This window comes from Neolamprologus multifasciatus, chromosome 6, assembly GCF_963576455.1.
Source record: "Neolamprologus multifasciatus chromosome 6, fNeoMul1.2, whole genome shotgun sequence".
NCBI lineage: Eukaryota > Metazoa > Chordata > Actinopteri > Cichliformes > Cichlidae > Neolamprologus > Neolamprologus multifasciatus.
The window spans coordinates 2,553,417-2,580,244 of record NC_140444.1 but is presented as its reverse complement, the minus strand read 5'-3'; the positions used below and the strand labels follow the sequence as shown (position 1 = coordinate 2,580,244).

General features: G+C 41.3%; 1 protein-coding gene across 7 annotated transcripts in view; it reads left to right on the top strand.

Moving 5' to 3' along the window:
* The window catches only part of sorcs1 (sortilin-related VPS10 domain containing receptor 1), a 222,227-nt gene that overhangs the window by 142,643 nt on the left and 52,756 nt on the right, over positions 1-26,828 (top strand). For all 7 annotated transcript variants that reach the window (XR_014874426.1, XR_014874427.1, XM_085161983.1 and 4 more), the window contains exons 4-9: positions 4,271-4,429; positions 15,798-15,871; positions 20,292-20,356; positions 22,891-23,009; positions 23,198-23,287; positions 26,608-26,787. Coding sequence is in view for 5 of the 7 variants with exons in the window: in XM_085161983.1 (XP_085018109.1) it covers positions 4,271-4,429; positions 15,798-15,871; positions 20,292-20,356; positions 22,891-23,009; positions 23,198-23,287; positions 26,608-26,787 (687 nt within the window). In the remaining 2 variants the exon portion in view is untranslated. The remainder of the gene's footprint in view (positions 1-4,270; positions 4,430-15,797; positions 15,872-20,291; positions 20,357-22,890; positions 23,010-23,197; positions 23,288-26,607; positions 26,788-26,828) is intronic.

The window sequence follows — 26,828 nt, the reverse complement described above, 5'->3', positions numbered from 1 at the left end:
GCCACATTAGTTGCATTTACAGGTTTGTCTCTGAATCATGTCAGCCATTGCTTTTATTAAAAATATTGATTCGTGGAGCTTACTCATTATAATGAGTGAGAATGAGAAAAGGCCACAGCCTACATCTGAAATGCGTTCGAAAAGGATGCAACGTTTTCTCATCAAAGTTTCTTTGCTCTTTGTCTAAAATGTAACATTTATTAGCTGCATTGTCTCTGCCATTTCTTCTCTGTATAAGAGAACCCAGTATCTGCATTCAGTCCGTTCATGCATGTGTTAGCTTTCTGCGCTGGGAACTCATGTGAACCTCTACATGCAGAAGTTTTATGTCGAGCCTCTTTTGCATGCTGGGATGCTGCACGTGGAGCGAGTGAGGCGAGAGACTGAATGCAAACCAGGCAAAACCGAGCTGTTTTCACACCCTCACTTTGTGGAGCTAAACAACATTATGCTACAAGAATCCTGTTTTTCATGTTGTGGCGTCTGTCTGACAGCATCATCCATTATTTGTCCGTGTCTGAAAAGGTTAATGAAGTGCTCTTTTTTTAATACAAGAGAGCAAAGCGGGGGAAAGAAATCCCCCCCAAAACAGAGCCATGCATCATAGCTGTAGTAATTACCATATTGTATTTACACATTGTAACAGGCTGTATTGATCTCCATATTTGTGATGTATACTAGAGGATTACACATTTCTGCAAGCATGCCAGCAGTGTTTAATGTTCCTGTAATCCTCCACTCGCCACAAACACAACAGCAATTATAAAGTTGTCTGTTATTGGACGTGCGTCGCTGTTCCAGTGAATGAGAAAACCCTTAATTGGGGTTTGTAGTTCAGACAGCATTCGAGTGCGTTTGATTGGATTGGTCAGCATGTGGCTCACGTATGTAACATTATATCTGCCTTCTGTGATTGATGAACTGGTGTTAGTGGGCCTGCCCACCACGGCTGCTGTTACCCGAGCGAGCGCTGACAAATGACTCACCGGCATGAGTGAACAGAAACACTCGACCGCACGCTGCCACGCCGAGACGGATATTGACTGTGAGAGCAGTGTGTCTTCTCATTCTCTCGGCTGTCTGGTGACATAATGGCCACACGGAGATTGTCATGCTAAAGGCCATCTTTAAAGCTAACGTAAGACGCGGGGACTTTTCTTTATACAACTTTACACAACTGCTTTTATCGACACGTTGGCATCAGAAACGTCGCGAGAGCTTCGGCACTTTTAACAGCCTGTAATTGAGAAAAAACAGAGCTAGGCTTTCACAGTTATGAAACTCGACAAATAAGCTGACAAAGGAGTCAAACTCTGCCTTATATACTACCTTATATATTCTTAGTCACCAAAAAGACTCAGACCATAGAGAGGATGGATAAAAGCTTATAAACACAGGGCAACCATTAGGATAGGACAGTAGAAATATATGACACTGTTAACGATAGAACTTAAACACCGAAACATTCAGTAGTAATGCTCTAATATTGAAGGTAAAATGATCATCATGCACATAAGTGAACATGCAGTTTTCCCATTTGACTGTTTTCGGTTCTTAGTAGGGATGGGTATCATTTAGGTTTTATCTGATACCAGTACCAAACCGGTACTTTTGAAACGGTGCCGGTGCTTAAAGAATGGAGAACACAAAATTGGTCCAAAAACCTCTCATGTTCAGCTGTTTTTTTGTAAAAAGATAACAATGTTAGCCTTTTCTGCAGCTATGGGGCATATATGGTATCACTCTTGGCTGGAAGCAGTGCTTAAACAATGGAAAAAACACAAACTTTGTCCAAAAACCTCTCATGTTTAACTGTTTTCCACTTTTTCTTTGGTCATTTTAGCCTTTTTGTCCAGGGTGAAGGGAGTATCTGCCATCAAACAAGAAGACAGCTGCATGTAGCTATGATGGTGTTTGCTAGTTCACCTTACATGCATTAATGTAATAACGTGGTTAGCCTACTCAACGTAAATTACACACGAACATGAAGCTACTCACGCAGAGAAGAACGGCTGCTGCTGCATCATCATCCTCATCATTTCTGCTACACTGGCAGGGCTAGGGGCCAGGACTCTCCTCTTCAGGTTTTTGGGGGATGTTGCTAACTCCGGGTCCGATAACAGGCACCACACCCGCAGTAGATGTGCTCGGTGTGAGGTCTCGCAGCAAGCTATCAAATACGGTGCATTTCTCGGCTTTTAAAAAAACGCTATGCGTCGCCAGGTGTTTCATCAGATTTGAGGTGTTACCTCCTTTGACAGTATCACAGTATCACCTTAAAGCACTTGTTGCAGCTGCTGAGTTTGCATCTTTTGCTGTGAAGTACAGCCAGACTTTGACCGCTTCGCCTTGGGCATTTTTAATCTGTAGCTCTGCTCTAAAAGAACGTACGTACCTGGACCCGCCTACTATCCTCGGAAACGTAAAATGATTGGCTAGAATCTAAAGTGTATCACAGCTCAGGAAAAAAAGCACCAAAATGTGCGCTGCTTTTCAGTCTGGTTACTACAGTTTATGTCAGAACCATCATGGCACCGGATACCGGCACCCATCCCTAGTTCTTAGTTTGGAAACCGGTCTTTAATAACACTGACCAACAGAAACAGCACTGAGCAAAATAGCAACACGACAAACACTCTAGTCTTACAGCACCTATACTTATATATCTATAGGTACCTAGAAAAGTGTCTGTGAACTGTGATCATATAAACACACTTCTCATTTTCTTCTTCGAGAACTTTCAGCAACTCAGCGTTTTGTGTTTTCTGCCTGCAAACTTTTTTCATATACTCCCCAGATATTGCTGTATTTGTATCCTGCCAGGAACACTGTGAACACTTTACTGTCTCCTAATTTTCGATCCCAACACTTTTAGATTAATATTTTCAGGCAAATAAAACTATATTCGTCACTTTTTCAGCCAGCACAGCCTGTATGTAGTGTAAAATTTACCAGGGCTCTTGGAGCTCCTCTGCAAGCCTATTGCCTGTGGTACACAGTAACACATTTGTAACAAATCCCTTTCCCTCCAGCCTTGATAGGACAGCAGGAGAACAGTGGGGATGTTTTTCTCATGTCCTGTGGAAATTAAACCCTTGCCAGAAATGGTAAAGATCCTTCCTCTAAAACATTTACAGCACATTTTTGCCCCTTAAGTCAGTGTTTGTGATCTTTAACCTCTTAAAATCTGTGAAGCTGTCAGCCAACTGGTTAGGGATAGGGATAGGTTCACATCTACCCCTTTATATGGAATTGTCACCTAATTGACATCCAAGTGTAAATTTGCAAGTCCAGGAGTGTTGTAGATATTGTGAGAAGACAAATTCAGGAGTAGCTGGAGTCACTTCACTTTTTTGAGCATGTCCAACTGGGAGGAGACGTAGATGTCACTGAGGGCAGGGAGCTATGGGCGTCTCAGCATAGACGGCTAACCCAACACATCACATGACCAGGATAAGTGATGGATGGATGGATTATCGTGGTCGTGACGTTTAAACCAGAGTTCTGATGGTTGTTTTTTGCTTGTGTTTTACTCACAAACACCTTCTAGTGTCTGACCTCAGCAAACTGTCTGCTACTTTACTGCTACTCCCGATGCTGACAGTACTTATGGCGGTTGAGGTCCAACGATTCAATTACATTTGCATCTGATAATAAGCAGGAATTTTGGAGGGTGTTTTTTTGTCCTTTTTCTGGGGGCTGTGCCAGAATTTGGCAAAAAAAAAAAAGAAGAAGTTGGACCTCTAAGAAGAGACAGAAGCTCATGGGAAATCAAAGCTCTTAAGGCCTGACTGAGCACAGGCAGCGAGCATGAAGACAGAGACAAACAGCGGGCGCACGCCGCCGCAGTTACACACACCCATTCGCTGCGAGATGTATCATACTGATTATATCATCAAACCTAACAGATACAAATTATTTTTCGCGATATGGTCTCATCAGTGGAAAACTGACTGTGGATGACAAGTTTTTATATGCTAATCTGCAGCCTCACTGGTAATAATATGCTTTATATCTCAGATATGTAATCAGCTCTGATTGACTTGTCTCTGTGTGTTTGTCTTTTAGTGGGTGAATTGGAAGAAAAGCGACAAAGAATTCAGCACAATCAAAGAAATAAACTCACACGCTTGCATTTTGATGCACAAATGTTCCTGTAGGCGATCCTCCGCTGCCCTGTCTGGGCTAACCGTTACTGCTGCTGCTTCGTGAGCTCTTTCCTCAGCCTGCTTGCAGCGTCCCTAATCTTTCATCTTTGTGACATTTTCAGATCATGCTGCTAACCGATCCAGAGATAGAGAGCAGCCTTCTGATCAGCTCCGATGAAGGAGCCACCTACCAGAAGTACCGGCTGAACTTCTACATCCTCAGCCTTCTCTTCCACCCTGAGCAGGAGGACTGGATTCTCGCCTACAGCCATGACCAAAAGGTGAGAGAACGGGCGAGGCGAGTTGTTCAAAAGGAATCAAAAGAGCGTTAAGTAAGATAAGCAACAATAAGAGCAGGATTACAGTGGCCGGAGCAAGACGGATAAACCTGTTACACAAGAGTTTAGCTCAAGCACGGGGTCAGAGTTCACGAATTTCACTTGAGAGGGAAGCGGATAAGTGAGGATAGAAATATTAAAACTGGCGTGGAAGCCCGTTTCACCAGCAGAGCAGGAGAAAGATGGGAATTATGATGCTTTTACTTTGAAAAAAATCTGGCTCATCTTCTGACTTTACCTCTGGAGGCAAAGGCCAGTGTCACGAAGACATCAAGATAGCAAATAACATATGATATCAGCCTCGAGCCTTCTTGGTTTGTGTGACCAGTCATCGTTTGCAAATGTGGAGAAATTCAAAATGGCATATAATGTAGTCCTCTGTTTTTAACAGGGACAGCACTCACTAGACAAGCAACCCTAAGACAACAAACAAACCCTCTATGGAAGGCCCAGTCCTTAAATTAATTTCCTTATTTGCTTTATTCAATCCTTTTTCTTCCTCTTGGTGGAAGTGGGCGTCCACACGCTGCAGCTGTGTGCTGTTTAAAGAACCACGTTCGCGGATTAGCGATTCAGAAGTTCAAATGCACCAACCCAATAATCCAGAACCCACACGGCTCAGCTCACGCGGGCCCGCAGCTACGTAACGAGCGGTTTTAGGTTGAGAAATTCCTTTAAATCTCTTAAGCATCTTAGCTGTTAACAAGTCACCTGGTTTGAATGCACTGCGTTTCAAAACGATGCCACCACATCACTCATATGAAGCCAGACTTTATAACACACCTGCAGCATGGCTGAAACTTCTCAATGAGGAGAAGGAGCCACTTTAAAACTTCAGTCTCACTGTGAGTGATATTAATTGATAGAAAATGTCTTTTGCAAACCTCATAAACATGTTGCATTTATAAAACAAGGTGGAGTCTGTTGATTTGCCATTTCTGTTTTTATAAACAAACAAACCCGTTTATTTATTCAACACATTTGCTGAACCTCAATAATTCACAGGTGGTATCAGCTCTATATATGGAGGATTTCTTTAGCTGTTTATCTCTTTGTAGGTTGTTTAGCTTATTGGTATTTTTTAAGCCACAGACTACATACTGTCATGAACCGAAGTTCAGTACACAAGCTGGACCCAGAAGCAGAGACAATACGCACAGGAGTACGAAAAAATAAACTTTATTTCAACTAAAGGTGTCCTGGAAGGGTCAAAGGAAAACACGCGAGAAACTGGAAAAACCAAGGGACCGGGGGATGAGTTACGCAGGAACGCCGTAATCGGGACTGTGGGAGGCTGCAACAGAAAGAGGAAGAGAGTTACTGGGAGTAGAGATGGCACGATACCACTTTTTTATGTCCGATACGATACCGATATCATAAATGTGGATATCTGCCGATACCGATATGAATCCGATATAGTGTTTTTTAATCAATAAAACTGTTTTTTTTAATATCTTGCTGCTTTTTGTATAAGTTTATACTCAAGTTAAAAAACAACAACAACACTAAAGCTATTCTGTTATACCTGTATGTAAAAAAAATAAAAAAATAAAAATACACTGCACCCAAAATATTTCATAGTTCAGCAACACTGATCAATCTAATAAAGTTAAACCTGCTCCATCCTCCCTATTCTGGTATTTTAAAGAGTACTTAGCAGAAATATTAAGCAACCTAACTAATAGGGTTGCAAACTCCCAGCAAAAGAAAATAGGGAACCACCCTCTTCCTCATGATGCTTAATCAATAACACAGAAATAAACAGAAATAAATTATTTTTCAAGAATAATTAAATAGATTCAACATCTTTCTTCAACAGAATTGCAGACTGCACAGATGGTATCTTCCCAAACGAAACAGTACTATAGCTTACTAGGGTATATTAGACTTAACAGTTACTATATACAGTAATGGACTTCTATACATTTTACATCAGATTAAAACTTTGGGTGTAAGATTCAGATAATTATTTATTAAAAGCTCGACATTTTAAATGAGAATAAGAAAGAAAAGTATGTCTTTGTGCCCCCTTTTCCCTGTTCATGCCCTATCGGCCCCCCTGGCTAAACTTTGCTAGATCCGCCCCTGCACAGTTACCAGCCGTCAGCTGCGTAGAAAAAGATCCTGGTGTAGAAATAATATTAAATAAATTCTAACAACAGCTTATCAAGCTTAAACGTGCTGCTGTTGTTCAGCCGCTGGTTTCCTCTTTCTGGTGCAAAGTGGGCCAAAAACAAAGAAGAGAGACGGACTCGCGACAGAAAAGCCGATCAGCTGATCATTAAGCAGTTTCACGATTGAAGTAGCAGCAGGAGAGAGAGAGAGAGAGAGAGAGAGAGAGGCAGTCGCTCCATATATCGGTTGTTAAGCTTAACGCGGGAATGCTTTACAAACATTCAGAGATGAACTTACACACTTGCTTTACTTCTCTCTGAGATAACTTCCTCGGAGATGAAATGTTTGCTAGCAGGCTACAAATACACACAGCCGCTCTATCACGTGACCACACTGCTCCGACGTGCTACGGTTATGAGCCGAGTTACGCCGTGTTGCAAGTTTTGTGAGGTGCTTTTTTGATATTTCATGGATCAGATTACATTTTTTATTTCTCTCCGATATCCGATCCAGTAATTTAGGTCAGTATCGGACCGATACCGATACGTAATATCGGATCGGTCCATCTCTACTGGGGAGCGGGGAAATAGCAGCATATGTGGGGGAGAGTATGAGTCTTACAGTCAAAGCGGGGCCGTGGGAGCCGGAGGGAGGGGTGAGGGTTCGCGGGGGAGCTCCAGGAAAGTAGAGGCGATCGGTACCGGAGGCGATCCAAACTCCAGACGGGCAGGTGGCTCAAAAACACGCCGAGCTGTTACCTGAGCACAAAGGAAAAGATTAGCGTTTGTTCAGGTAAATGAGGGTTTTCACAAACGCCTTCCCTTCGTGTACGTTACCGCTGTGAGACGACTAACGGACTGGCGTGGAGCAGCTGGCTCAAATAGTCCACCTGATAATCACCTGAGATGGGATGCAGGTGTGGAGTTAACAGCCACACCCGTGAGCGTGGGCATCCCATCAGCTCCTCGGACACCGGGCCACGGACCATGACACATACTGAGAGTCTCACAGCTTTTGAATTTTGAGATAAGCAAACTGAACTTAGTTTAAAACGTACAGATGAAGTTAAAACCAACTGGTGACCCAGATGTTTTACATTTTCTCAGTATGTACGATTTGTTCTTCAGTCAAGCTCTGAAAGTGCACCTGAAACCATTTTTGTATCGGTAATAAAATAAATAAATCATTTCCAGGGAATTTGTGCGCGTGGTAGAAGCTGAACTCGTGACCTCTGACCTCTATCATGCTAATGACTCTTTCTGTTCTTTTGAAATGAAACAGCTTTGACTTAATCTGAGCTGTATTAAAGCACACAGCAGCTTTGTTCAGACTAACGATCCATCGGGGGGAGCCAAGAATTTTGTGTTTTATTGACCCAGTTTGACGAGTGGAGCGAACTCTCCGCTGTGGATTCATTCAGCTCCTCATTTTCGTCTGAAGTTCTCGAGTTTCTAAAGAACTGTCAAAAAGAGAAAGCTTCACTGAAATAACTATGAACTAAACCTCAGTATTGACACTGACTTTTTTTCTCAGTCATCATTTTATTAGCACAAACTGAAAATGAGAGATTGGAGGAAACACTGACTCGTCTAATGTAGGAATCAATGTGTGGAGAAAGTAGCTGCGTGTCTGAGGCAGAAACAAAAAGAGGTGGAGTTTATAGACGTTTTAAAATGACCGTCTGCATTAATAAAAATGCTTTTCTTGCAGCTCGGCCCATTTGGGTCTAATATTGCAGCTGCGATGAATAATGAAGGGATCCTCCTTTGTTGTGGACGCGTGGATATGTGGATGTACAGAGTGTGGGTGAACTTGCCTGTCTCTTTTACAATGCAAGTAAAGCACACTCTTACTGATGCTTCCAATGCGCACAACACACACACACACAAAGTCGGCCTATCAGTCGTAGGGACAGATTTACTAAATAGGGTGTGAGTGCAAATCCCACGTGCTGCTGCATGTGTGGGCAGGTTTATGGATGATTGACCAAACCACCTCGTCTGCAGAGGGATGATCTGATATCCTCGTGTTGGTGTTGTTCCCAGATCATCATGAAAATGTTGTTCCAGGTTCAACATTGCAAGTGACCAATCACATTGTTGTGACGTTATTCTTTTGCGCACCAACCCATTCGTGCATTTATGAAATTCCAATGTTGCAAGGACAATATCAATTCTGCTGAGCGTTTATTAAAGGGTCAGGGTCAGGGTTAGGGTCCGTTGATCGGCAGACAAAGGCGGTTTCTCGCAGCTTAAGTACAGTTTTTTGTTTTACGCCGTTTTTTCCCGAAGTCGCAAAAGTATGACATCACAACATTCTGATTGGTCACTTGCAATGTTGATCCTGGAACAACCTTTAGTATGATGATCTGGGAACAACACCAGCACGAGGATATCAGATCGTGCTATGCAGAGAGCCGTGCAATTTAGCACAAGGTTGCAAACGAAGAGATGATATTCAGCTGCAGATCAACAGCACAGGCACCGCTTGTTAATTGGAATCAGGAAAGCACATAAATATAGACATATAGGCCACACACATGTACAGAGTTATTATGAAGGAAACGGTTGTCAGGTTCAAATGTAGTACTGAAAGCCATGCAACAGTTTTCTATTGTCAAGAAAACTTGCAGTACTTTAAGGCAAGGCAAGTTTATTTGTATAGCACAATTCAACAACAAGGTGATTCAAAGTGTTTTACAGAGACATTAGAAACAAAAACAAATAAAAAGCATGATTTAAAATAGATTAAAACAAGCAAACAAACAAACTAACTAACTAATTAACAAACAAACAAACAAACAAAACAGTATATAAAATCAAAACAGATAAAATCAGAACAGTAGATAAAATCAGTAGTTAAAATGTAAGTTTTGAAATTTAAGCTTAAGTGTGGATTTGGTGTTTTATTCAAATGCAGCTGAGAACAGGTGAGTCTTCAACCTGGATTTAAATAAACTGAGTGTTTCAGCTGATCTGAGGCTTTCTGGGCGTTTGTTCCAGATATATGGAGCATAAAAGCTGAATGCAGCTTCTCCGTGTCTGGTTCTGACTCTGGGGATAAAACCAACTGGAAATGTATATGTCACATAGTGTCAACGCAACACAGCTGAATTTGTCCACCACAAAAACCAGCCCGTTCTCACTCCCGAGGCGTAACATGCCGACGTTTTGTCACGTCCCGTGGCGTTCCTGAGGAACGCAAAAGGAGACCTTCGGCGTTCTTATAGTACGCGGCGGGTTATGGGCGAAATCCAGTGCAATGAGGCTCCCGCGGTAATAGACGTTCCAGCCCTGTATTCCAGCCCTAAACCTAACCTTATCCCTAGCCCTAACCATAACCTTATTCGTGACCTTAACCAGGATTTTAATGATGTTAAATAGCGTGTTTCTAAGTGATTTGAAGAAAAAGAGCGAACATGTGTAGATTGAGTCCATTCGGTTCTCATATTTCCTCATTTTTCCGAGGTCGTCATTTAGGAACGTGGTGGGTAGGCGAAAACGTAACATGTTGACGATTTGTCACCTAGCGTAAAATGTTACGCTTTGGGAGTGAGAACGTGTTGCAAAAACACAGTCATGTGTGCTCTCCGTGGTCCTGAAACGATAAAAAGGATCTATTGGATTCATGCCTTAATGTTGTTTGTTGTAATGCTGTCTAGCAGCAAAGGAGGAAGCGACACAGTCTGTCTCTGCATGTGGTGTTGCTGCCGCACAACAGCAAAGAGCACACTCTGCGTATCTGTGATACTTTGTTATTAAACATCATTTTTCAGCATTTTTGGTTTTAATTTTCAGATTTTAGTCCCATTTTACGAGGCTTAGATTCAAGAAGAGCCCGTGTTTGTGGTTAAAACCATCCTTTTATTTATTTTTGGCACTAGACAAATGAAAAATGTATCTAAAATCAGGGTTAATGGAATTGAAATTGAAAGAGTGTACGAAAATAAATTTCTTGGAGTGATAATTGATGATAAGCTGAGTTGGAAGTCTCATATAAACCCTGTGAAAACAAAAATGTCTAAAACCATTGCTATTCTCTATAAAACAAAGCATGTCCTGAACAAAAAATCATTATACACACTCTATTGTACTCTGTTGCTTCCAAATATGACTTACTGTCTGGAGATATGGGGTAATGCATATAAAACGAACCAATCAAACTATATAGAACCAACTAACATTTTGTTTATTAATCTGAATACCCTGAAATTTTATGATTTAGTTGAATATAAAATGGCACAGATAATGTATAAAGCACAAAATAACTTGCTTTGCCCCAGTACTCAGAAGCTGTTCAAAGTCAGAGAGAGTCAATGTGACTTAAGGGGAACAGATTTCTTTAAAAAAAACAAGATAAGGACAAATATAAAGCAGAGATGTGTTTCTGTTAGAGGAGTTAACCTGTGGAATCGTTATGACAGTGATTTAAAAAGGTGGAGTTCATTTTCCTTGTTTAAAGATATGTTTAAAAATAGAGTATTAGAAAAATATATAAATCAAGAATGAAAAGAGCAAAAAAAAAAAACAACAACTCTTGATTCTTTTGCTTTGATGTAGTTACTTATCTAAGGTGGAAAGTTTTTTTTTTTTCTTGTTTGTTTGTTTTGTTTTTGCTTTGTTTTATTCTTTGCTTCGAGCCCTGTGTACAGGAGCTGCATGCAAAAAGATCTTTTGTTAAAGGGTTGGCGTAATAAGCAAATGCTTCAGCCAATACCTTTTGATTAGCCTTGTCTTGTGCTTTCTTGCTTTGTGGTAAATCTTTGTTCTGTCTTCACTGAGATATTTGAATGCTAATCAATAAAACATATCACTCACACTCAATCCTTTCATAAAGGTAGTTATGTGTCGAAAGCAAAGCCGGGACGCGGTCACCGATGGCGGTGGAGCGACACACGATGTCACAGGAACTGTCAGGTGATGTCCTACCTCGCATCACCCAGCAGATGATGTAGTGAACAGTATATTAAAGCTTCATGCTCTGCGTCTGTACCATTTCTTTGCTCGCTGTCTGTCAGGTGTCAGGACTTGCTCAACCCCCCTCTCTTTCTTGCACTTACAATCGCTGCCTCCCCCCACCCAGCTGTGCTCCCACCCACATGCATTATCTCCACCCCTAAAGTGCTTCTCTTTCAATCTGCTCACCTCCTTTTTGGCAGCGCTGTTGAATTTGTTGACTAAGAGACCTTTGGAGCTCGTGAAGACTGCGTCAACCCTCTGCACCCAGCTTAACAGTTGCTGTCACTTGCTTGGCTACATACTAACTTGCTGTAGGAGGGTAATTAGTCAGAGTGATTTCCCGCCCCCTCCCACTTCCTTTCTCTGGCATCTGCTTAGCACAGCGTTGCATAGATGTCATGGAAATCTTATCAGCCGTGCTGTTTGCCATTTGTCTCGTCGCTGTTCGACACATGAACCAGATGCGATAGTGAATATATAGTTTGCATATACAGGTAAGGTTCGTGTCTCAGAAGCCCCACTGATTTCTACAGTCACCATCATGCTGAGTGTTTTTTTAATTTAAAGATATTGAGCGATATAGTCATATAATTAAGGCTTTTAAAGTGAAATGCTATTAAAGAGTAATTAGTAAAACTTTTTTTTCAAAAACAGAATCCAATCATTGATTTGACATCAGTAATAATCCATCAAGATACGGCCTCGTGGATGTTTTTTGAACGCAGGCCTCCATGCTACCCTTCAGCACAGAGTAAATATATGCAATTAGAAAATAAATGAATATAAACAAACAGAGTCACATTTCTGTTATCCACTAATAAATGATTGTGTACACATTCTGCATGGCCGGTCATGCTTAAAATGGAAAAAGGTCCAGCCTGAAACGCTGAAATAAGTTTCACGGCTCATTAAATTCCAGCTGTAAACGGGTTTGTCAGAGAATGCAGTTGTTTGGGGACAAAGACTGTCAAGGTTGTTGATATACCGAGCAAGCAGCACGCAGATGTCTGCATAATCATTGAACAGAAATTGGATTGGTGTGATTTTTTACGTTTGATTTCAAAGAGCACATAAAGAGTCAGAGTAGGATTAAAATGATTAAAAGAAATAGTTTTCATGGTACAGTAAGAAGCACAGGTTTGCAGATATTTGACTGGGACTTTTCTGCTTCCACTTCATAAAATATTAAATAGATTTTAAAAGCCTTTATGAAATATTTAATGAAATAATATTTTGTGCCTATTTTAAAAAGGAATTCAACTCATTATCATATTACAAACTGTTAGATTTAAACATTTTATTTGATGTTTTTGAACAATTTAGTATTTTTTGTGATAACAAACAAACACAATGTTAACATTGTCTGATAAAGGACCACAGAAGAGAAAGAACAGACCAAGATCAATCAAATAAAATATAATGAGGGGAATTTATAACCTTATAGTACAACATTCAGGATTCGTGTTCATTCACTACTCTTTCCAGTCTCTGTTTCCGTTGTGTTATGAATGGTGGGCTTGGTTGTTTCCATTTCACAGTTATCATTTTCTTAGCTATCAATAGCAGTATATGTAGATTTTCTTTTGTCTGGGTTATAAGCCTCTCTAGGTATAACTCCTAAAAGAAATAAGGTTGGATTTAATGGAGGATTAACTTGTAGGATTTTCTGTTTCTTCTTTGATTCTTTTCCAGAATCCTTGAATTATTGGACAATCCCCACAAATATGTGAATAATCTGCTGTTTCCCCACATTTTCAGTTCTTTATTAGGTATATAAGATACCTTGTGACAGGTTTTACTTCCCATATATTATCAGTGATTATAGCATTTAATTCTAATTCTCCTTAATATAAACTGTAAATATGAGAAACATGTTTCTTAGTTGGGAGATGTTTTTCCATAATATTAATATTTAAGCATTTTATATCCAGTTATCCTACATATTACATTATACATAATTCTAAAGAGATTTAAAAGACTGTGTTACAAAAAAAGCATGTCTAATACAAATTGCGCCCTAAACGTGAGCACCTCCTTGATAAGTTATGCAGTCCCACCATTTTCCATCACTTCCCTCCAACATTACTGTCATGAAAAAGCTTATAAAAACATCTTTGTGAAATATGAAACTGAATATGAAAAAAACAAAAAACAAATTAAAAACAGTCAAATTAATTATGAAATACCATTTGGCCAAAACAATTAGAACTTTAATAACTTCCTTTTGCAAATAGATTCTTGATTAACACAGCGGTATGGTACAATAAAACCCCATTATTTATATTTGTGGTAGCATGTGCGTGCGCCTGTCATCTTTCTGGCTGTAAACTAGTGATGTGTCGTTGCAAACGAATCTTTGAGGTGAACGACATGATCTGGCTCCTTATTTGGAGCTCTCTCTCTCTTGCACTTTTGCGCTGGGCAGAGGGGGGAGGGGCGGTAGTTACACTCGCAGTAGCACAGGAACAGAGCGGGAGAGAGAAAGCGAGCGAGGGACAACAACATCACATTAGAAAGGTATAGTAATCATCCACAACTATTTCAGTTGCAGATGATAAAGGATTCAGAAAGTTTATTCATGCAGGTCCATATGACAGAGAATATGCATCTTCTTTTTGTTTTCATATTTTAATTTATATTTAATTGTGTTGTGGTTTGCAGTGTTTTGTGTTGTTTCACTTTTAATTTGTTTAAAAGGAAAAAGCTGAAAATTTAAATAGTTAAAAGTTGAAATGTGAATAGTTGGTTTTTTGTATTATATGATTTATTTATTACATTTTATGTGGAGTGAATAAATAAAAGTATATTTACGGTGGCCCCTACAGACAAAGCACATACAAAACACAACAGAAGTGCTCCAGGATGCTAGGGGGCAGTTTTGAGCTTTTGTTACCTCGTGGCTACACAAGCTAGCAAGTACCAACCACCGGATTTGGTGTGTGGTAGTAACAGGTAAATGAACTTTTTTTTAATTATTTGAATATATATGTGTATTGTTTGTGTATTTATACACAAACAATACACATATGCTTACAATTGTATAATTTAAGTGATCTAGTAGCTGTTTTGGAAGTTCAGTTAACGCTAGAAATGTGTTTTGGAGTTTGTACGTGTTTTGACTCTAGGGGCCACCGTATATATTTATATATAAACATATATAAATAAAACCACTTTTTTTACATTAATAATTCCTTTTGTGCATAATTTTATATTATTGTTAATAATAAATTAATTAAAGCAACAAAACAACCTGAAGAGCCGGTTCTCTAAAAGAAATCCCATCACTACTGTAAACGTGACACCTTGAAAGGTTTTGAACGTATTCTGCTGGTAAAGAGCGCCCACATGGCGAGTGAGGATTTGTAAAGAAAAATACAAACACACACTGAAACCACTGTTATTGTTACTGCTGTTATTCCTGAAGAACAGATCATTAACTTTATGAACAAAATCTAGAATATCAGTGTGCCGAGATCACAATAGTCAATGAGTCCTTCAGTAATTCCATAATTGCTTGATGAACACAACTTGAACAAGCTGAAGTCTCTCAGTTCTCAGTGGATGTGAGTCTGGAATGAGCGGAGACACTCGGGGGCTCCTTTGTGGACAGCTGGATGCATTACACACAGATTTTCACACGTGTTCTCTGCTTACTGTGCGAACGATAATATCTCAGCTTCCAGCGATTTACCCACCAGTGAATAACGTCTGTATGGAGACCACCCACTACGCTTTGGCTCCTCATATCTCATATGTCGCTGCAATTTGCAGGCTTGTTACAGCGAGGCACATTTCTGTAGCGTATGAAAAGCTGCACCCTACACATTTCATTCTTATCCTGTTTTTCATTGTGTTAATGGCTTCATGGCGAAAAGATTCTCTGTAAGAGTTCTCTAGTAACGCACAGCCGAGTGGGAAGACAGACAGTGATTACGCTGCTAGATGTTTTTAAGCCATGTTATTCATTCGCAGTGTTTGAATATTATGTAAATTTTAATCTAATTTAGTACCTTCGACTCGAGCCAAATATGTGCGAGATATTGTGAGAAAGCTCGTCTCCCACTCCTCGTTACGCTGCTGTTAACTTGACGAATAAATCAAGGTGTGAAAACAAACCCACAGTAAAGAGTAAACGCAGCTCGTGATCTGAAAAAGGCCAGCGTTATATAAAACGGTCAATTTCATCAAGGGTTAAGATGCATGTGACGAAATATTCATGTCTGGTTGTCTTTCTGCAGCTCTACAGCTCGGTGGAGTTTGGACGGAGGTGGCAGCTGGTGCACGAGCGAGTGGCGCCCAATCGTTTCTACTGGTACGTACGGTGCGCTCCATAGTGTGGGGTAGTTCCTAAATCAGCCATGATGCAGAACGGTTTTTGTTCTTTACAAATTACAACATTGACTTGCACAACCCAACCGAGCACGAATATTTCTTTATTTATAGTGTTTGTAAATTTTTAAAAATATGTTTTTCAAACCAGCCAGCTGATAACATTTGTCATATTCTAGGAGAAAAACATGCAGCTCATCCATATTTAGCAATTGTTTAATGTCTGTGAAATTGTGACAATCCTTCTCTCCCCCACCAACCATATAATTGCTGTCCAACTGTGCTCATGCATGTTGTCTACCCTCTATGTTACGGTGACACACCATCATCTGAAAAGGTTTTTTGCAGTCCTATTGCACTACATGTAGAATCAGCTGTAGCTGGAATAACTTGTAGTGTTCATTTTCTGTGTGACTTTCTAAATCTGAACCTCTCTGCTGTAACCTTGCTTCATTTCATTGACGTTTGCAGGCATTTGTTTATGCACAGCTCTCACCACAGTCACATTAAGGTCTGTCAATTTAACTCGTGCATAATCGTTTTCAGTCAAGCTTTATTTTTCTCACATTTGACTCAGGGATACTTTAAATGGCCTGTATTTATACAGCACTTTACTAGTCCCTAAGGACCCCAAAGCACTTTACATATCCAGTCATCCACCCATTCACACACACTGGTGATGGCAGCTACGTTGTAGCCACAGCCACCCTGGGGCGCACTGACAGAGGCGAGGCTGCCGGACACTGGCGCCACCGGGCCCTCTGACCACCACCAGTAGGCAACGGGTGAAGTGTCTTGCCCAAGGACACAACGACCGAGACTGTCCAAGCCGGGGCTCGAACCGGCAACCTTCCGATTACAAGACGAACTCCCAACTATTGAGCCACGATCGCCCCCATACTTTAGTATGAGGAGTTCTTGACTGACTTAATAATTGCAAGCTGCTCAACGTCCTGTGGCTGCAAAACAAGCCCAAATCATCAGCCCTCCTCTGTCGTGCTGACAGTTGGTTTGAGGTGTTTGTGCTGATATGCTGTGTTGGATTTTCACCAAATATGGCGCTGTGCATTTCGGCCAAACGTCTCCACTTTGGTCTTGTCTGAAGATTTGTGGTTTGCCCAGAGGCAGTTTTGCATGTCTAAGCAGAGTCAGAGATGTAGTTTTTGTGAATTTGTTGGGATGCATACATCCTTAAAAAACCTTTTTCACATGACTGCACATGATTTAAAGTTTTTTAAATCGTCACGTGAGAAAAAGTCAACTTTCTGTTACTTTCAAGTAACGTAGTCGAGGCATTTTGAGAAAAAATACAATTAATAGGCCTTGTGATTTGGTGCTATATAAACAGTGTTGGGTAAGTTACTTTAAATTAGTAACTTAGTTACATTACTGGTTTCTTCTATCAAAAGTAACTCAGTTACTCGTTACTTTCAAAGTAACTAGTTACTAGGGAAAGTAACTTTGGTTTTACTCAGAATTCTCTTATTAATGTGTTGCTTCCCTGACTGAATGTGCATATTTCCACGAGAGAAATCCCACGCCTGGACCGTCGTCGACTGCTGCCATGATTCTAGCCGACATCACAGCGTCACGTGCGCTTTTTTGTCCAACACAGAAACTGCAGTTGTGGTGCTTTCGATTGCACTCAGATCTCGGAAATTCGGCCTTCCGAGTAGGAAGTTGTAGGTAACTCCAGACTGCAGATGTGTTTAGTAGTAATTTGTTTTTGTAGAGGGCTAGCAAAACAACCGTTTTCAAGGGCGTCTGTCGCTACCCGATCCGTACCGGAAACCCGATCGGTACCCCGCATGCGCAAATCTTACGTCACTTCCTCTCTTTGCCAACATTGCGACATTCAATATATTTGAATGATACGGTTAGCGCCCAGTTAGCTCCTAGCATTTCTCAACAGCTCTGCCTCCTTTTCGACTACCGGGACATTTAAACAATGGATAATCCGTTTACAAACAAATTCATGCTTTTCTCCTCAACAGAGAGCGTCCCCTGATTGAACAACAGCGCCGTAAAATAAGAAGAATGGCGCCTAATTACAGAGTTAATAATACAGACTTTGTAATATCTCACGTGTAGATTCAGCAGCCAGATGAAGTGTTTACTGACAATTGACAGTGATAGCGGACATCATCATCACTATTCCAACAATCCTCTCCACACAGACAAGCATAAACACACTCGACTATCACTAAATCAAATTTAACACACGTTTGTAATGACGCCAATTCAGTTTACAACAGGGTTCATTCGCTCGGTCAGCAGGTGGCAGTATCCTCGTACACTTGGGAGTAAACTGCCATTAAACGAACAGAAGAAGAAGAAAACATCTGCACATGCGCAGTAAGGATCGGGGAGTCCTGATCCGTAACTATCTTTTTATTTTTCGTTTTTGTCTACATTATATTGAAATGTTTCATTATTGGAAACATTTTAAGAGATACTTGTTATTCTTAACATCTTAACAGATACTCTGACCTGTAACTATCGTAAAACGCTTCGACCGGAAGTAGACGCCTTTCACGCATGCGGGGTACCGATCGGGTTTCCGGTACGGATCGGGTAGTGACAGCGTCGGCATATTGGAATCCAGCATTCTCTGACGAGGCTAACCAGAACGCCGTTTACTCGAGTGTGACATTATTCCCAGGTCTGTGTTCCGATTTCTGAAATAAGTCGAACGCAACACATGAAGTAACGAACAACGAGCCTATCTAAATCCCAGTAACGATAAACGTGTTCCTGATTTTGGCTTAATAACTATTTACCTTCTTGTTACCACAATAATAACGTAGTTACTGTTACTTAATATGAGCCAGAGAGGTTTTTAAGAGTTCCATTATTCATGTGTCTGACGCGCCTGATCGTCGAGTTCAGTCATGAAAAAAGGCTTCAGAACCAGTTTGGAGTGAATCTGAAAATTTTCTCGTCCACTGAGATGAAATCAACTGAAATAATCTACTGATTTCTTCCAGCGGGGCTTAACCAGCAACACAAGTTGTCATCTTAACTTTGCTGCATTGCTTCATCTTCTCATAATTGTTACAATGTTCCCTGGCCTTCCCTCGCTGCCACCGCCCCACAGTTGCTGCCCGACTCGGTGTTATCCAGCACGTCTGCCCTCTGTGCTGTAACTAACACGTAACAAAAAGCTTTCACCTCGACTAACTGCAGAGGAACCGTCGGGTAGTAACGAGCTGGGCAGCCAGGAGTGAAGGGAGCCTGAAGGGCTGATGCTGCAGAAGCTGTCAGAGTTCTATTTTGGGACGCTGGCTGTGCAGTAGGTGTGGTGGTAGTCGTGGTAATGAGGCTGCAGAGCGAGCTGATATCTCTTACATACATAGCCACCGAGAGTGTAATCTCATTTCGTGTTTTGGTAAACCTGAGCAGCACTCGGCCACACGCCGTTCTAACTTCGGCCACGTTTAATAAGTTGTGAGCTTAACGCGTGCAATTTGCCTGCGACATTACAAATGTGGAAAGCGTGCAGAGCTGCCTGTATGCGATATACTTTTGCGAGGCTGCATCTCGTTTTTATGCGCGCCCGTTCGAGTCGCTTCAGAGGCCACGCAGCTGTTCAGACGTGTGTCATACACACTGTAGGTGTGCCGTCACTGAAAACACACAAGTTTAAACAAACCATCCACTCCTTCTGTGCCCGTCTCACACTGTTCCTGTACCTGAATGGATTATTCAGTGAGCTCAGATAACTAGGCCATGCTATTCACAGCTGCGTTTCATCTGGGAAATTACCAATACTACCAATAAGTATAATAATGATTAAACGATATAGTGGTCTCTGCCTCTCATTGTGTCTGCTTCACTCCCCTTTATTTCCCCCCTCGCTTGTGTGTGCGCTCTACCTGTCGACACAGCCTCTTTCCCAGCTTCTCTCCCCCGTTGTCTCCCCTCTGTGTGTGCTGCCTTTGCTTCTCCTCTGATCCCCCAGTCTTTTTAATACATATTTAATGCCGTAATGATTATATGCTATCCCATCTGCGGGCATCCCTACTGTAGTGCGAAAAATCAATGGCTTTTCCTCTGCTAATGATGCCAGGAAACATCTTCCTCCATTTTTTTGTGAGAAAAAGGACCTTGTGGGGACTCTTAACATTTAGATCGCACAGTAAACCTGAGGCCCTCTTTTTCCTTTTACAAATTAAGCTGCCTTTCACAGTGAAGACAAAGACGAGGTAATTCCTGCAGCCAGCTCCTGCCGATGTTTAGCACGACTGTCATAGTGCTGGACTTAACCGATCCGTCGTCATAAATTTGTCTGACTTTTGCAGCACGCAATCTCTCGTGTTAGACAGCAGCCGCCATAGGTGACATCTGCCCGAAGGCAAAAGACCAATAGTGATGTTCCCGAAACACATTTGTCTGCCTTTCAGGTCAAAAATGGGTTTGGACAAAGAGCCGGGCTTAATTCACCTGGAAACGAGCATCACTGAAGGACGTGAGTAATTGAATTCTGAGTCCGCTGCTCCATTTTCCGCCGTCTTTGTACTGTATCGTGAACATTGTGCTAAAGTAGAGAAGAATTGGGAGTTGTGTGGACAATTCTGTTGAAGGGTAATACGAAGGGACGGCGGAAATGGCCGAGTCGGGGGATGGACAATGACAATGGACGCAAAAGTAATGCATATATTAGAATGCTTTTAAAAGCAAGTGATTTAGCTCAGGGGGGCTCTTTTAAGTATAAAACACTCTTCGTCCTGAATGACAATGAACACTGGGATGGGGTTCATTTTCTCTTGTTTCATTTTACTTTTCTGGGAGCGACTCCTTGTTCTTATATTTTTAATATTTTTCCCTAAATTTCAGCATTTTTCAGCAGCAACCCAAAATGCCAATAACAATAAATATAGAAAAGGATTGAATTAAATGCAAAGAGCACAAATTACTGATAAAAAAAGTACAGCATCTACTCTTTTAAACAGCATGTTCTAAAACAAACGTACATTTGAATAGTTTTAAAACCCCTGCAGTGTCACAGTCTGGCGAGGGCAAAACGCAGACTCCAAGAACAGGGAACAGAACTTGAAATGTTAACAAAAAGTGAGCCGTTTAATATGGCTGGTAAAAAAGGTACAAACAAAGGGCAAACTGAAGCAAAATTAACACAAACCTAAACTGGGAAATCTAAACAAACAATAAGAAAAACCTAGACAAGAAACTTGGAAGCATAGCATAGCATAGCATGGCATGGCATGGCATGGCATGGCATGGCATGGCATAGCATAGCATAGCATAGCATAGGAAACATGGCGTGGACAACAGACGACCTGACAATGACACACGGAAAACAGAGGACTTAAATACACAGGAGGTGATTAGGGGAAGTGGGAACACATGGAGGAACAGCTGACTGACATGAGCCTAATGACAGGAAGGGAAGTGAAACTAAATACAATGAACAAAGAACACACGACTCCTTCAAAATAAAACAGGAAACATGAGACAGACATGATGAACTTAAACATAAACAACATCCAAATAAACTAAAACTTAAAACAGGAACATGACATGCAGATATAATCTATGTATAAGCTTTTAGGGCTCAGTACTGAACCTCAAAGGTAACTCAGTAAATCAGATGACTTAATTTATTTTTATCTGTTGTTGAGATAACTATCATCGCGATAGCTTTCTGAAAATGTTCCTGCTATTTTTTCCACAGAGGACGACCTGTGATTGGTATTAATAAATCAGCACTCCCACAGACTCCTCCCCTTTTTCTCAAAATTGCATCGCTGCCATGGAGGCGGATCTATTTGAGTTTAAACCAAACAAATCAAATTTTAAAAAAATACAAATAAAAAGCAACTTTTTTAAAAGTGAGATAGATCGACCTTTTATTTCCTACTCTTATAAACCAAAACAACGTTTGTTCTTTTTCTGTTTCCTGTAAAAATACGTGTTTGGGTGGACTCTCGTTGGTTTTTCATTTTCAGTCCAAAGTGGAAAAATGGGGAAAAAGTTTGTACAAAAACTAGTAAGAGCCTGTTCTTATTCCACAATCTGTCGGACAAACTGATGCTTATTTATTTGCTGGAGCTATTTTTCTTTAATATTTTTTCTGCAAGAAAAATAATTCACGCATAAAATTCAGTTTTAACCTCCCGCACTCTTCCACGGCAGCATTTTTAATTTCTCTTTGATATTTGGGCTGATTGGGACCTGATGTAAAAGTAGTAAAAACAAAGAACTGGCAGATTTTTATTTTTTTTTACCTAATCTTTGTTTCTAAGAAAAATGAGAGCCACATATGAAGATATTCATATAAAACTTCGATAGAACAGTAGCAGCATAATGTCCTCGTGAGTGGATATCAGGCCCTTGTAGAGCAAAATTGAGTATTTTGGTCTAAATAACCCAAAATGTGACGTCCACATGTGTGGACGGCAGGTCCTAGTAGGTTAAAGAAGTTAAAAAACACGATCTAGCTTTATTGGTGTTGCTAAGAACTTAAAGTCAGGATATATTGGCCTTTGCCACGTCACTTTTAACCACGTTTCAGTCTCTCTTTACCACTTAAATGATTATAGTTAGTTTTTTCAATCTCACAGAGTTTCTATGGCACCTCTCTGAGGCCAATGCAGCAAGGGAAAGCCAATCATCCAAACATGCATAGCAGACATCAATCGTGTCAGATGTTACAGTCGCACAGCCAGAGACTATCACTATTGATCATGCGCGCGTGGGGGGAGCCGGCACATATTTGGCAGAGGCTAACGTGTGGGGACAGGCTCTCTCCCAGCGCTGCGATTGAAGGCAAAGAAAGCAATTGGCTTCTCTGGTCATCCGTCTTCCCCTCTGCCCGGCTCCTCCCTTACTGGGACCACTTTATTGACACGAGTAATGTAGGGGCCAAAAGAGGCTGCTTGGCTCTGGGTGAAGGCTGCCTTTCTTCATTGGCTAATACCATTGCTGATGCCAGGGCTTGACGTGTGTGTGTGTGTGTGTGTGTGTGTGTGTGTGTCGGAGCAGAGGCGCTGTATGTCACCTGCAAGCTGCAGAACTGCACCGACGCCAATAAGGGCAAACCATTCCCCGGCTACATTGACCCCAATTCTCTGGTGGTGCAAGATGAGTATGTGTTTGTCCAGGTAGGTAATTGTCCAGTTTGCTCAGTGAGAAATATTACAGAAAAGTGTGTGGAGGAGAAAAGATGTTGGGTTTTCTGGGGAATTTGTCAAGGTCAATCTTACAGAGAGACGCTATTAGTTGAGCTGTACGTGTGAAAATCCTTTATCTGCTTTATTAATCTCTACAAACTTTTTTGGCTCACCTTAAGGTGTCAACCGGGGGGAGGCCGATCTACTACGTGTCAGCTAAAAGAGATGTCTTCACCCCTATGAAGCTGCCCAAGTATACGCTGCCCAAGGTAACAAATATACCTCGTTGGCTTCTTTCTTTTTTCTCATTTGAACTTTGTTCAATACGAAGGCGAAACTTTCAGTAACGCTCCAGATCGTGGCGGCTCCGTGTGGTGCCCTCACTGTTATTTATGGGCGAATCAAGGGCAAAAGTAGCTCTCGCAGTGTTTCCAGAATTGTTATTCCATGCTGCTCCGTGCGCGTGGCCTCGCTCGTCACGTCCCCGTTGACAATTAAACATGTTTTATTCAATCAAGCTCTGGGCGCCCAGGTTGCTGCCAGCTCACTGCAAGGTGTTGCTGCCACAGTCGGAGGTAGATGAAGCACACAACTGAACAGCACGGCCTCAGCTGCATCACTCTGCCCAATAAGCCCGACGTAGTCTTAATGATTGCTGTATCCTCTTAGTGGAAATACATGAATACTAAACGTGAAGCGATTCTGATTAATGAATATGATTAAGCCCGGCGGGAGGGTGAGAACAATATGTATACACTAAAAAAATTACATTTCTATTAGCATAGAAGAGATCGTGTTGCCTCAAAAAAGCAAATTAAAGCCTTTGCAAATTTCCATTACAAATTGCAGTAAATGAATGTTCTTTTAAAGTGTGATTTCAAGCTGATGGTGATATTAAGAGCACGCATAAAGAGGGGATGTTGACTTTTATTGGATAAAAGCAATGAACAAAAATATCAATATGCAAAATGCGCAGAGGAGTCGACAATAGTTGATAATAGATACAGCGAATACAAACTGTTTGTTGTCTCTGTCGAGATATTAACGAATATTTAAACTGCTTTTTAAAGAGAGGGAGATTTAATTATTACGATGTTACTATTAAAGATTGTAATTTGCTATTAAAACAACCATTTGTAAGACTGTGTGCATCACTATAAGATCATGGCTGTTTCTCATTGTAGTTATATAGTAGAACTGACAAAGGGCAATATGGTACTGCTGTCATGCGCCGCGGCGCGCGTGCTCCAAAGGATCCAAACGCTGACTCAAGCGCTAGCAGAAAATGACACTTTATTATAACAACAAAAGGCGACCCGGGAAAACCAAAGGAGCAAAACGAGGAACTAAAAAACCCGGGGAAACAATGACGCGAGGAAGCCGGAATCGGGGCCGTGGGAGGGATTAGAGCGGGACCGTGGGAGCTCGGGAGGGAAGTCCGTAGTGGATGGGCCAGATGATGTACCGGGTGATCCAATTGAGCAGGAGGACAGGCAGGTGGCAGACGCTGAACGCCGGATTGAAACCTAGACACAAGTAGGCAGATTTAACGCAGCTCCAACAAGATATGAACGCAACGCTTTCACGGGAGTCTAGTTACCACAGAGAGGTGATTAACGGACTGGCGTGGAGCCTCCGTCAGCGCTGGGTTAAGTAGCTCGTCAGGTAATCACCCCGATGGAGAGCAGGTGTGCCGGTGATGGCCCAGCCTGGGGGTGTGGCTACCCACGCATCACACATTCCACACACAGGACCACGGACCATGACAACTGCACCAAAACCTATCACCAAATTCACACATTGCTTATAACACCACAAATAAAGGCCTTTAAGGTGTCGCGGATAAATACAACAAAATAAAATGATACGACCGAGACAAAAACGTTGTTGTTTTTTTTAAATATAATAATAAACCCGAAATTACTGTGTGATTGTGTAACTTTATTAGCAGCATCCTCCTGAAAATGCGCCAACATTAAGAGTAACATCCTCCTCTCTGCTCCTTAATGCTTTCTGGCCGCTATAACTCGGAGATATTTCTTGCAAAATAAGACAGCAAGTTAACGATACAAACCCTGAAAAGCATAAATTTCACAGCCGAGCGTGAACTCGACGACTCGTGGACCGGCGCCGGGGACCGCTGCATTACACGGGCAAAAGTCCTGAGCTCTACCTTTTAATCTTTGAATTCAGGTGTGTGCGTTCCCATTGCTACAGGTGTATAAAGTCCAGCGTTGACCCACGCAGTCTGTCTTCATGCGTCGTTCTGGAGATCTCACTGAATTTCAGTGCGAGACTGTAATGGGATGAAATTGTTGCTGCAGGTCGGTTTGTGACATTTCTTCGCTTGTAGATTTCCCGCCATCAGCTGTAGGTGCTATTGCTGCAAAGTGCAGCTGTTTAGGAACTACAGCAACTCATCCATGAAGTGCCAGACCTTGCAGGTTATAGAGCAGACTCTGTGTGCTGAGTCAAGGTCAAGTTACTTGAAAAAAGGCATTAGTAACTAATTACTGATTACTTCTCCAAAAACGTAATCCTGTTACTTGATACACAGCTTGAATACGTAATAAAACAACAGACCTTTCAGCCCAGTTCTACTTTTTCTGCATGTAATCAGATGGAAAAGTCTCTTTTTAAAACTTGTTTTATTAGTTTTAATCTTTTAACTTTATGCATCAAGCAAAAATTAAATTATATGTAACTGTCTGTGACTTGAAGAAATTTATTTACTATTTAAACCTATTTCCTGCATAATCTATCATATAAAATAATGTTTTGTGTTTACACTCACTCTTTCAAATAGATGCAAGTAAAACACAGCAAAAATTAAATAAAATCAAAGATTCAGCAGCACCTGTCGCTCTTAAATCTATTGTCACCTGTTTAGCAGCAGTGGGGAGGGTGGAGGTTTGCCCACAGAGGTCATGTCAGCGGGGGGATCCGGGGGTTTCTCTGGGAATGTCACATTCCCGTGGCAGCTCGCTCAGATATGAAGTTTCATTTTTCGCTGTAGAAAGAAGTTTTCTTCCCACGCAGAGTGAACAGCTGACACTAATGTTTTGTCCCTTTTTAGGGAGTCAGTACTTCCACGCTTTAAACGCTGCACGGTCGTACTCTCTCCTGTACAACGTATTATCCATTGTTGATCTGCACACGTCTGTTACCACGGACACCGCACACGATTACATCATTGTCATGAGACACTCCTCACAAGCAAAATCACGGTTTAGTAACGCAGTAACGCAGCGTGCTTACAGGAAAGTAACAGTAATCTAATTACTTTTTTGCAAAGTAATACCTTACTTTACTCGTTACTTGAAAAAAGTAATCAGATTACAGGAATGCATTACTTGTAACGAAGTTGCAAATGCTCAGTGACTGCAGAGATCCAAACATTTATATCGGCACAAAAACAGTGTGCCAGCAGCTTCATGCATTCTGAGGTGTAATGTGTTTCGTCCACATGGTGTATATGTCAATTTGTTATTATTGTCAAGACTTTTTATTGTATGATACAGAACAGCACAAACATAAGTTGTAAAGATAAAAACGCTGGGGGTCTGTGATATCATTTTACTCCGACCAGGATCTGCACGTGATCAGTACGGATGAAAACCGTGTCGTCGCGGCTGTGAGGGAGTGGAACCAGAATGAAACCTACAACCTGTATGTGTCAGACACTTCGGGGGTCTACTACACTCTGGCTCTGGAGAACGTGGTCAGCAGCATGGGCCCCGAGGGAAACGTCATGGTCGACCTCTACGAGGTAAAAAAAAACATTCAATTTCAATTCAATTTTATTTATAT